The sequence below is a fragment of the Siphateles boraxobius genome, unplaced genomic scaffold, assembly GCF_051911475.1.
Source record: "Siphateles boraxobius isolate OS27281-9 unplaced genomic scaffold, OSU_SipBor_1 55, whole genome shotgun sequence".
Taxonomy (NCBI): Eukaryota; Metazoa; Chordata; class Actinopteri; order Cypriniformes; family Leuciscidae; genus Siphateles; species Siphateles boraxobius.
This window is the reverse complement of record NW_027509181.1, coordinates 10928527-10940555: the sequence shown is the minus strand read 5'-3', so window position 1 is coordinate 10940555 and position 12029 is coordinate 10928527. Positions and strand designations below refer to the sequence as shown.

At 38.1% G+C, this 12029-nt stretch overlaps 1 protein-coding gene across 2 annotated transcripts in view; it reads left to right on the top strand.

The window, feature by feature from the left end:
* The window catches only part of scn4aa (sodium channel, voltage-gated, type IV, alpha, a), a 45111-nt gene that overhangs the window by 2595 nt on the left and 30487 nt on the right, over positions 1 to 12029 (top strand). The window contains exons 2-5 of one of the 2 annotated variants that reach the window (XM_077206185.1): positions 9908 to 10211; positions 10646 to 10766; positions 10864 to 10963; positions 11333 to 11461. In XM_077206185.1, the coding sequence (XP_077062300.1) occupies positions 9960 to 10211; positions 10646 to 10766; positions 10864 to 10963; positions 11333 to 11461 (602 nt within the window). In that variant the 5' untranslated portion in view covers positions 9908 to 9959. Of the gene's footprint in view, positions 1 to 9907; positions 10212 to 10645; positions 10767 to 10863; positions 10964 to 11332; positions 11462 to 12029 lie in introns of those variants that run through there. The other variant, XM_077206184.1, reaches the window with a different exon arrangement.

Here is a 12029-nt window from a genome sequence, read left to right as displayed (position 1 = left end):
CATTACAAGTTGCATGTGCATGCTTCACTTTGAAAAATGCAGTCTATATAGTTACATAATTAAATCACAGTCTTTGCGATTCTAACTAAACTACTTGTGTCTGTTTATGTGTGTGTCATTCGTTGGAACTTTAATTTATTGATGGCAGCTTAATAGCCCCATCCAGGATGGCACAGTGAAGTTTAATATTGGTGGGAAAATGACATTGAACACCCTCCATTTTTTGGCAGGTGCTCTTTTAAAAAAAGTTCCTGGACCGTGTAAACAAACTGACAAATTGTTGGATATAAAGCTGCAAAAAATGCTTCAGAAATGGTGACCTAGAAATGCTAATGATTTCCTAACCAGTGTTGGGGGGAAACACATTACATTACATGAGTTACGTAATCAGATTACTTTTTTTAATGATTTTTTTCATTGATTGACACTTCTCCTGTTCCCATGTTAAGAGAAATCGTAAGTGCAGAGGCGTTGTGTGAACATGATGGTTATTGTAGTTCTAGACTTAAATTTTAAGCAGGCATTTACTCATTTTACTTCCACAAACACATTTTGTATTCCTCAAAATTAATAAAAACAGGGAAATGAAAAATATTAAAGGGGTGGTTGATTATGATTTCACTTTTCTAACTTTAGTTAGTGTGTAATGTTGCTGTTTGAGCATTAACAACATCTGCATAGTTACAACGCTCAAAGCTAAGGAAGATATTTGCTTTTAAAGAAATCGTTTTTTAAGGACTACAACAAACGGCTGGTAGAGACTACATGACATTCCTCCTGGGTTAGTGACATCACTAACCCTATAATTTACTTAAACCCCGCCCCCGGGAACACGCAGTCCATGTTGAGAAGAGGAAGAGTTGTTGTAGTAGAGCACATTTGTGAGTCTGTGTCACGATACCACACACAGGAAACAGGGGTAGATCCAATAGCAGTTTAATTCAATTCAATTCAATTCAAATTTATTTGTATAGCGCTTTTCACAATACACATTGTCTCAAAGCAGCTTTACAGAAATTGCATTTCGGAAATGTACATAGAAAAATACAGTTAGTTAATCAAGTATTAATTTATGGCATAACATATCGCCGGCTTTGAGTCGTCTCTTCACAGGCGTCGAGTCGTCTCTTCACAGGCGTTGGGGCATCTGAAGTCTCCGTGAGAGGCTGGATACAAACTGGAGCTGACGAACGCTATTTACCTCGGGACTAGCGTCCCGAGATAACAGCAGAAAGGCAGATGGGAAATAATTAGCATAGCTGATGTTCATAATGTTAATGCATTCGAACTGATTCAGCAGTATCAAAGGTTAAGCATTAAGTGAATGCTTGGTTAAAGAGATGCGTCTTTAATCTAGTTTTAAACTGGGACAGCGAGTCTGAGTCTCGTACAATATCAGGAAGGCTATTCCAGAGTTTAGGAGCTAAATGCGAGAACGCCCTCCCTCCTTTAGTGGACTTAGATATCCTAGGAATGACCAGAAGCCTCGAATTTAGTGATCTTAAAGAGTGCGATGGATTGTATGGCGATAGAAGGTCTGTTAAATACACAGGAGCTAAACCATTTAGGGCTTTATAGGTCAGTAGGAATACTTTGTAATTGATACGTAACTTAATAGGTAACCAGTGTAGAGATGATAAAATAGGTGTTATATGATCATATTTTCTTGATCTAGTAAGAACTCTAGCAGCTGCATTTTGCACTAACTGTAGCTTGTTGATTGAGGATGTAGGACAGCCAGCTAATAAAGCATTACAGTAATCTAGTCTCGAGGTCATGAATGCATGAACTAACTTTTCTGCATCAGAAACAGATAGCATGTTGCGTAGCTTAGCAATGTTTCTAAGGTGGAAAAAGGCTGTTCTTGTAATATATGAAATATGATTTTCGAAAGTCAAGTTGCGGTCTAGTATAACACCCAGGTCTTTTACTGTAGTGGATAAAGTAACAGGACATCCTTCTAAATTAAAGTTGTATTGTAAGGGATTTTGTGGGTAGTTTTTTGGACCAATAAGTAATACCTCCGTTTTATCTGAATTTAATAGCAGGAAATTACACGTCATCCAGCATTTTATATCATTTAGACACTCTGTCAATTTAGATAAGTTAGTGTTTTCATCTGGTCGTGATGAGATATATAATTGAGTGTCATCAGCATAACAGTGGAAATTAATTCCATGTTTTCTTATAATATTACCAAGTGGCAGCATATATATTGAGAATAGCAGAGGGCCTAACACCGATCCTTGCGGTACTCCATAGTCTACTGACGTTATCTTTGATTTTTCCCCATTTAGACAGACAAAATGGTAACGGTCTGATAAGTAAGATCTAAACCAGCTTAATGCCTGTCCCTGAACACCAGTGTAGTTTTGTAGTCGATCCAGGAGTATTTTATGATCGATAGTGTCGAACGCAGCGCTTAGATCGAGTAGAACTAGTATTGAGATACAGCCTTGGTCAGAAGCTAAAAGTAAATCATTTGTAATTTTAACTAGCGCAGTTTCTGTGCTATGATGCGGTCTGAATCCCGACTGGAATTTTTCATAGATATCATTTTCTTGTAAGAAAGAGCACAATTGAGCGGACACAATTTTTTCTAGTATTTTAGACATAAATGGAAGATTTGAGATGGGTCTGTAATTTGCTAAGTTATTTGGATCTAATTGCGGTTTCTTAATGAGAGGTTTTATTACTGCCAGCTTGAATATTTTTGGAACATGACCTAAAAATAAAGACGAGTTAATAATATTAAGAAGAGGCTCTTCGACTACAGGTAACACTTCTTTCAGTAGTTTAGTGGGTATTGGATCTAATAAACATGTTGTTGGTTTCGATGCAATGATAAGTTTATTTAGCTCTTCCTGTCCTATAGTTGTAAAGCGGTGTAGTTGTTCTAGAGGGGCCATAATTGAGGCTGAATCATAAGACATCATAGAGGATTGTATATTTACAATTGTGTTTCGGATGCTTTCTATTTTCTCATTGAAGTAATTCATAAAATCATTACTACTATATTGTAATGGAATATTTTGCTCTGGTGATGTTTGTTTATTTGTTAGTCTAGCCACGGTGTTGAATAAAAACCTTGGATTATTTTGGTTATTTTCTATTAGTTTGCGGAGATGCTCAGCTCTTGCTGCTTTTAGAGCCTTTTTATAACGTGACATACTGTCTTTCCACGCGATTCTAAAGACCTCTAAATTAGTTTGTTTCCATTTACGCTCTAAGTTACGAGTTTCTCTCTTGATTGCATGCGTAGCACTGTTGTACCATGGTGCTTTAGTTTTCTCTCTTACCTTTTTTAATCTAATTGGTGCAACAATATCTAGTGTACTAGAGAACATGGTGCTCAAACTGCTAGTCATTTCCTCTAGTTCATCTGTTTGTTTGGGTGCACTGAGCAGCTGAGATAGATCAGGTAAGCTATTTGAGAATCTATCTATAGTGGTTGGAAGGATTGTTCTGCCTGGTCGATAACGTTGCGCAACGTGACAAATTTCAGCAGTACGTATTATACAAGTTACCATGTAATGATCAGTGAGATCATCACTTTGCGGTATAATATTTATATCAGTTGGATTGGTTCCATATGATATAATTAAATCTAGTGTATGATTTAGACGATGAGTGGGAGCACTGACGTTTTGCGTGACCCCAAAGGAGTTTAATAGATCTGTAAACGCAGTCCCTAACGCATCATTTGTATTATCTACGTGTATGTTAAAGTCTCCAACAATTATTGCTTTATCGACATTGACCAATAGATCTGAGAGAAAGTATGCAAACTCTTTTAGGAAATCAGCATAGGGCCCTGGAGGTCTATATAGGGTAGCCAAGGCTAGAGATAATATGGATTTGTTTCTTGCATCTAAGAGCGTAACATTTAGCACAAGTACTTCAAACGAATTAAACCTGTGACCTGTTTTCTGAGTAACATTAAGAATATCTCTATAGATTGTTGCAACACCGCCGCCACGACCGATCAGACGGGGCTCATGCTTATAACAGTATCCTGGTGGAGTGGACTCATTTAGACCGAAATAATCATTTGGTTTAAGCCAGGTTTCAGTAAGGCAAAGTACATCGAAACTATTATCTGTGACCATTTCATTTACAATAACCGCCTTAGGTGTGAGCGATCTAATGTTTAGAAGACCTAGCTTTAGAAATTGTTTTTGTTCACTGATATTTAGATTTTCTGGTTTAATTACAATAAGATTTTTGCTAGATCCTACACTAGATTTATTGTTTGGCCTCACTAAGCGAGGAATAGACACAGTTTCTATATAATGTTCTACACTACTTATATCAATTAAGTTGGGACAGCAAAGACTGTGATTTGGACTTTGACTTACTAGTCATATGGTGTGTAACGTCTTGGAGATGTTGTCCGACAGAACAGCCGCTCCGACTCTGCTGGGGTGCAGGCCATCAGCACGGTAGAGCCTAGGTCGCTCCCAGAACAGATTCCAATTATTTACAAAGAGCAGTTTCTGTTCATTACACCATGACATTAACCATTCATTTAGAGCAAATAATCTACTGAACCTTTCTTGTCCTAGTCGGTACATGGGAAGCGGTCCAGACACGATGATCGTTGCTTCAGGCGATGTGCTGCGAACCGTCTCGATCAGGCTTCTGTAGTCCTTCTTCAGAACCTCCGTCTGCCGCAGCCTGATGTCGTTCGTCCCGGCGTGTAGGACCACAGCTCCGACGCGCTCGTCACCGTTCAGGATCTCGGGAATCTGTGCAGCGACATCAAGAACACGAGCACCAGGAAAGCAGTGAGTGCGCACCTTACGCTTACCTGAGGTAGCACGGACATGACGGACCATGGAAGTGCCGATGATCACGGCGGCGTCACGTTCCGGCTCGCGAAGAGGGGAGAAGCGGTTCCGGGTGGAGATCTCGAAGACCGGGAGGGGGGGGGATATCCTTGGTCTGGTCCTGGCTCGTGTCTTCCGCTGTGGGATCACCCAGGGTCCGTGGTGTTGGGTATCCGTAAATCATAAAGTCAGTCCAGGCAGGGTCAAAATCCATATAAGCCATCCATAAACGAGAAACAAAACAAGAACAGGCAAGAACACAGACCTCCAAAGTGGTGTGACGAATAACAAGGACTCCGTAACAAACACTAAAGGCAGGGTATATATACACACAGAAACTAACAATCATGATGGGGAACAGCTGAGTGCAATGAACAGTGATGAGTGCAGACAAGGATTGTGGGGGATGCAGTTCCTAATGTGAATGACACCGTGGGGGAACAGACACCAGCTCAGGCACAGGAACAGACACCGGCTCAGGCACAGGAACAGACACCGGCTCAGGCACAGGAACAGACACCGGCTCAGGCACAGGAACAGACACCGGCTCAGGCACAGGAACAGACACCGGCTCAGGCACAGGAACAGACACCGGCTCAGGCACAGCAACAGACACCGGCTCAGGCACAGGAACAGACACCGGCTCAGGCACAGGAACAGACACCGGCTCAGGCACAGGAACAGACACCGGCTGAGGCACAGGAACAGACACAGGCTCAGGCACAGGAACAGACACCGGCTGAGGCACAGGAACAGACACAGGCTCAGGCTCAGGAATAGACACAGGCTCAGGCACAGGAACAGACACCGGCGGATTATACCACCCCTTTAAGCAAACCTGCAATAATTCAAATGTTGAATAATACATCATTTATGTATTTAATCTCACTTTATTAACCAGTGTCTTTGCTGTTGACCTTTGATGAACCAATTCATCCAGCAAAATGACTTTGTTTAAACGTGTTTCACTTTTTGTATTTCGTAAGAGTGTTAAACTTTCTTCTCCTGAGTCATTTCACTTCCAGCATGGAAGGGCATTTACATTTGCCAAAAATATAACTTTTTTTATGTTGTTATTAAAAAACTAGTAACAGGTGAGAAAATGTAACGCAATGTATTACTTTTCATTAAAAAGTAACAAACTAGCACAATTAGACTAGTTACTTTTTAGGGAGTAACGCAATATTGTAACGCATTACTTTTAAAAATAACTTTAGAAAAGTTAATAAAAGAGACGATTTGAATTAAATTACAGTGAATATGTAATGGAGTGACATTGACCTGCTGTGAAACTCAAGATGTTGTGCGCTGTAATGGGTGGAAGGATCAAAGTGAGGGACCATTTGTTTTTGATGGTTAAAGGAATCAAATTTGGCGATGAGGTGTGGGTCGGAGCTGAGTTGGCGTGTTAGCCTGTTTATTGGTGTGATGCGAGTGAGGCTGGAATGAGCAGAGTCATCTCGCTTCTGTAACTCGATGCTCAACTGTGATGGCCCACGGCAGCTGAGCAGCAACCATATCAGTGTTTGTGTGTTACGCATGTGTATTAGAGTGATACAGAGTGTAAGTCGCAGCCCCTGTTGCCCTGTATACTGGGTCCCCATAAAGAAACACTGAATCCTTTAAGTGTATGTATGTGTGTGTGCTTTCCACTTGTGCATGTTATGTATATGCTGCCCTACAAAGGCAAACTTCATTTCCACTGAACTTAAAAAATGAATTATGATTCAATCAGAAATATGTAGTAAAATATGTGCATCACAGAATTAATAATCAAGGCTGTGTTTTGTTCTTTACAAATTTTGATAACACTTTACAATAAGGTCAGATTAGTTAACATTAGTTATCGCATTAATTAAAACTAACTATTTATGATCAAAACATTTATTTAAGTATTTATTAGTCTAGCAATAATGGTAAATTATGCATAATTACATGCAACTGAGCCTAAACCAAACCCTATTCCTAATCCTAACCCTGTCGTAAGTACATGTATAATTACACTGTAACAATGACACCTTAAAATAGTGTAACCACTCATTGTTATTGTTAGTTTAAGTATTAACTATATAAATTAATGGGACCTTATTGTAAAGTGTTATCTATTTTTTATGTTCTTTTGCAGTTTAATCTGTTTGAAATGTTTGTTTATTTTATATATATTTTTTAATTCAATACAGTGATAACAGCTTCGGGAATTATCGTGATATGAACATTTGATACCGTCACATGCCTATTATAGTTCATGTCAGCTCAGGTCCATTAAATAATGTTGACAGATGCAACTTATATATTAGTAATTAACATGAACGAAGTACTGCTTTAGAAATATTTTTTATTGTTAGTTCAGGTGAACTAATGTAATTAACTATTATTAACAGATGATACCTTATTGTAATGTGTTACCCTTATAGTGTTTGATTTCACATTCAAGAGAAAAATACAAAATGGCGGTCTGACACACTTAACCACCTCCTCTGTAGTAGTGGGCAGCCATCAATTGACTGTCTCTGTGAACTCATCATGATCTATGTGAATTGGCGGGGGTGACTGTGTCTGCTAAATTAATAAGTAATATGATGTCCTATCTAGAGTAATGTTTGGTTCTCTTTGGTACTGTGGGAAAGTGTCTTGCTGTCGCTCCCAAGCAAGACTCGCACACTTTGTCATTACTTTGGGCACATTTATTTGGGTTGCCTCATGCTTCAGTCTCAAGGATGGGATCTCACAGTTGGTGTGTGGCAGACTGGAGGTTCTACTGGTCGTGGCTCACGTCTTAGATGGAGTGTTAGTCTGCCAAGCGTACATCTTCCAGGTCAGCTTGTAATGCGGCCTTTCCTTGGCAGTCCACAATCATCTTAACTGACATTTCAAACCTCAGTGGTGTACACTTATTGTTCTGAGATACTTTATAGATCATTAAATTATGTGACCTGAAGTGACTCTCAGCACAGCACAATAATATCAGAACTCTCTACCATAGGTTAAAGGGGTGGTTGATTATGATTTCACTTTTTTTAACTTCCGTTAGTGTGTAATGTTTCCTGTTTGAGCATAAACAACATGTGCAAAGTTACAACGCTCAAAGTTCAAAGCAAAGGGAGATATTTTCTATTAAAGAAATTCCTTTTTAAGGACTACAAACGGCTGGTATGGACTACAGGACATTCCTCCGGGGTTAGTGACATCCCCAACCCTAAAATTTACATAAACCCCGCCCCCGGGAACGTGATTTATTATGACAGAATATGCTAATCAATGACTAGAAGATAATTACACATAAGCTACATAAACGTTGTCTACATGTTGTCAATTCTTCTTGAGTCTCTCCATCTTTCTCTGACTCCGGTTTGAACATAAAAAGATAAAAGTTTTTGAAATTTTCAGGACACAAACTCTTGAAGCTCCGCCCTATGTGCGGGAGCAGCAGCATTTGCATTTAGAGGGACAGACACAAAAACAGCAAGTTTTTGCTCACCTTCAAAAAGCGACAATTTTAACATGCTAGACTATATGAAAATATCTGTGGGTTATGTTGAGCTAAAACTTCACATACACACTCTGGGGACAACAGAGACTTATTTTACATCTTGTGTAAAGGGCATTATAGCCTACCACCCCTTTAAATGAACAGAGCAACATTCTGACATCAATGCAGGATCTTACACCGTGTCCTAACTACGCCCGACGCAACGCCTCGACGCGCGATAAAAGGTATCTTTTTGTCCCAACCAGCCGCGACGGCGACACGTGACAATTCTATTTTAGAAACGGTTTCTATTTTTTTGCGACCGCGGCTGGAACAACAAACACAAAGTGTGGCAATCCCAGAAACTGTTTATGTGCATTATTTAATGTCAAAAGCATGCAATGCGACTTTCAATATAATTTAGTGCTAACTTTGAACTAACAGCTTTGTAGCTGTAAAAGCAACAATGGATAGCCTAATTCACCTCAGATCTTGAAATTAAACAAATGGAAACAAGAACTCGTTCAAACTGTGAACAAACAAATTTATTCTTTGACAAAGATTGTTTTAATGGTGTAATATTTGTGAATTTGATCATGTACAGTAGCCTACATAACAATTTTCTTGTGAGTGCCGAAGATTACTCTCTAGTGCTGTGCAGTAGCTGCGAGACTCCGCCCACACACTGTTCTGAATGGCTGTGGGTTTTGATTGATTTTGAGCATCTCGCAGTCACGTCGCGTCTAGTGTGGACAGACAAATTATTTGTCGCTGGAATCTTATCGCATCGCGTCTGGTTAGGACACGTGGTTAACCTTGTTATATAGCCTACTGTATCATATTTGATAAGCATATTTGTATGGCCTCTAAATTATCAGCTTTGTTGAAAAAACAGTTTTACATCTACTACTGCCTTCTTTTTTCTGATTTATAATTTACTAAGTGACGATTATTCACTATTATTATTCACCGAAATGCCCCAAACATTCAATTCAGGTAGGCTACTCTTGTTTTTTTTTTTCCACTGTAAAATCATATTTATAAAGTAAACGTGAGAATATCTTCTATATTGTTTGTAATATTTCAAGATGAACATTTACTGGAATGAAGCAACGTTTTGAAGTTTTTGAAGGTTTACTGGATTATCCATTAATCTTTTTTTTTTTTTTTTTTTTGAAAATTCATGTTCAAATTTAAGTGTTAAATTCATCAGGCTTTTGAGTAACGTTTATTTTTTCATCTATCAATCATTATTGTATCGCATTTCATTATATGTTTTTCCATTCACTAACTACAGAGCTTTGATCATAAAATTTCATACGTTTGCTCAGTTTGGGCTTCTGAATAAAACGTGTAAGAGGTGTTTTTACCCCTTGAGTGTGAGCTCAATATTCTTATAGATATTTGACTGAATAAATTGCTTTTGCATTTTTTGAATCTCTTGCTATACATCCACAGCAGACAAATGCAAGCCAGTTTTGGAATGGAGACAGTTATTTATTTTCAGTTTTTTAGTTTTATTTTCCTCAAGAAATACTTACTCATAATATAACTTCCATATATTAAGTCCATGGTAACATTCATCATAATTAAAATGTCTCTCTTTCAGGAGCTTGGTGTAGAGATTCCCCGTTGAGGTGGTATCTCTTCGCGATGCCAAGATGGCTAGCCTGCTCCCTCGCACAGGCTTATACACGTTACGCAAATTCACCCCAGAGTCGCTGGCGGAGATCGACAGGCTCATCCAGGAGAGGAGCACCAGGGAGGAAGTAGATGGGGTTGAGGAGGAACCACTGGCACCAAGCAATGATCTGGAGGCAGGAAAGTGTCTGCCCATGATCTATGGTGAACCACCAAAAGATCTCCTCAACACGCCTCTGGAGGATCTAGACCCCTTCTATAAAGCACAGAAAGTCAGTCTCACACCCATACATGTTAAATAGATTGCCCTTTATTTAAACTTAAATCTGTGTTCGTTTGGGGTGGGCGATATGACCAAAATCTTATATCACAGTATGAGTATATAACAATATATATTTATGTGATATATATATATATATCACAATAAAGTTCCTTTTGCTTTAAATAAGGTTTTTATGATATCATTATCAACATTTTTGATACCATTGAAATTTCAGAATTCTTGTCACCTTTTTCAATATCACAAAAAACTAATACTAGCCTAAGTAAAAAAAAAAAACTCAACTTAACGAAGGTTTTAATAACAGAAACAAAAACGGTTGACAAATTTCTACCGGTTAATCGTGTCTACCGGTATATCGCCCACCCCTAGTGTCTATACATGTTTTTAAAGTTGCCTTTGTGTTAACCTCTTTCTCATTTGCAGACTTTTATTGTCATAAGCAAGGGAAACACAATCTACAGGTTTGCAGCTGAACCAGCAATGCTTTGTATCAGTCCTTTTAGTCTGGTCAGAAGAGGAGCCATCAAAATTCTTATACATTCATATCCTTCTCAAGCCATCATTTTGATAACAATCATAATTTGTTGTAATGGTTATCATGATTGATACAGTAATGAGTTGTTTGCCATATTTACCTTGACTGTGCTTCAAATATTTTAGTATGTTCATCATGATCACCATCCTGTCCAACTGCGTGTTCATGACAATGAGTAATCCTCCAGCCTGGAGTAAAACAGTCGAGTAAGAGTTGCCTTGTGTGAACACACACATTTTTAGTGGCAATGACTTTGTTGAATCTCTTGAGTACTAGTAGATTTCTCAAATAATTTTGGAGAAATTAAAGATTAGATAGTAAATAAAACAACTTTAAAATATCTATATGAAATAACAACACATTTCTTGCTGGTTTATTTATTTACAGTATATTTAATTTTTTTATAGCTGTATCTTAAATATATCCCAAAAATGTTGTATACTTGTCATTTACAACTGATTTAGTTCAGTATTAAGAGTAGTGCTATACAATTGTGATTCTAAAGCACCTTCTTATGATAATGAATGAATTTACAAGAAACATGTTTATTTCTGTTTATTTATTTGTTATTGTAGGTATGTTTTTACTGGTATATATACCTTTGAAGCAACAATCAAAGTTTTGTCACGAGGCTTCTGCATGGGACCCTTCACATTCCTTCGTGATCCATGGAACTGGCTTGATTTCATGGTGATTAGCATGGCGTGAGTATTTCAATTCACATATACATTAACTTCCATATACACATATATAGGTCATTGATTGAAATACACACACACATGTACATGCACGCACGCACACACACAACCACGCATGCACGCACACACACAACTGATATTAAGAATGTTTCTTTGATCTAATGTTTTGCCATGTATCTTTCAGACACCTTCTCAGTGACTGTCAGCTAATGCTTCCACTTGGCCACATTGGTTGACAGTTCTAAATATAAAACATATAAAAACCAATCACTTTCCACTGCCAGGAACAGCTTACACATTAGAGGAATAATCTCTTTTGAATCTGGACATTTTTATCATTTTAAACTTTCTTTATACTAATATTTCTTTATACTGTGGAATACAAAATATGGGTGGCACTTCATTTTACAGTCCTGTTTCATGTACATACTATGTACTTATTATAGCAAATAGAATAACTGGGTTATAACTACTAACCCTGAACCTATCAGTAAACCTAACTTTAACCCATGTAGTCAGCTTATATTACCAGTGCTTTCTTTGGTAACTGTAAGTATACATTCTGTAAAATAAT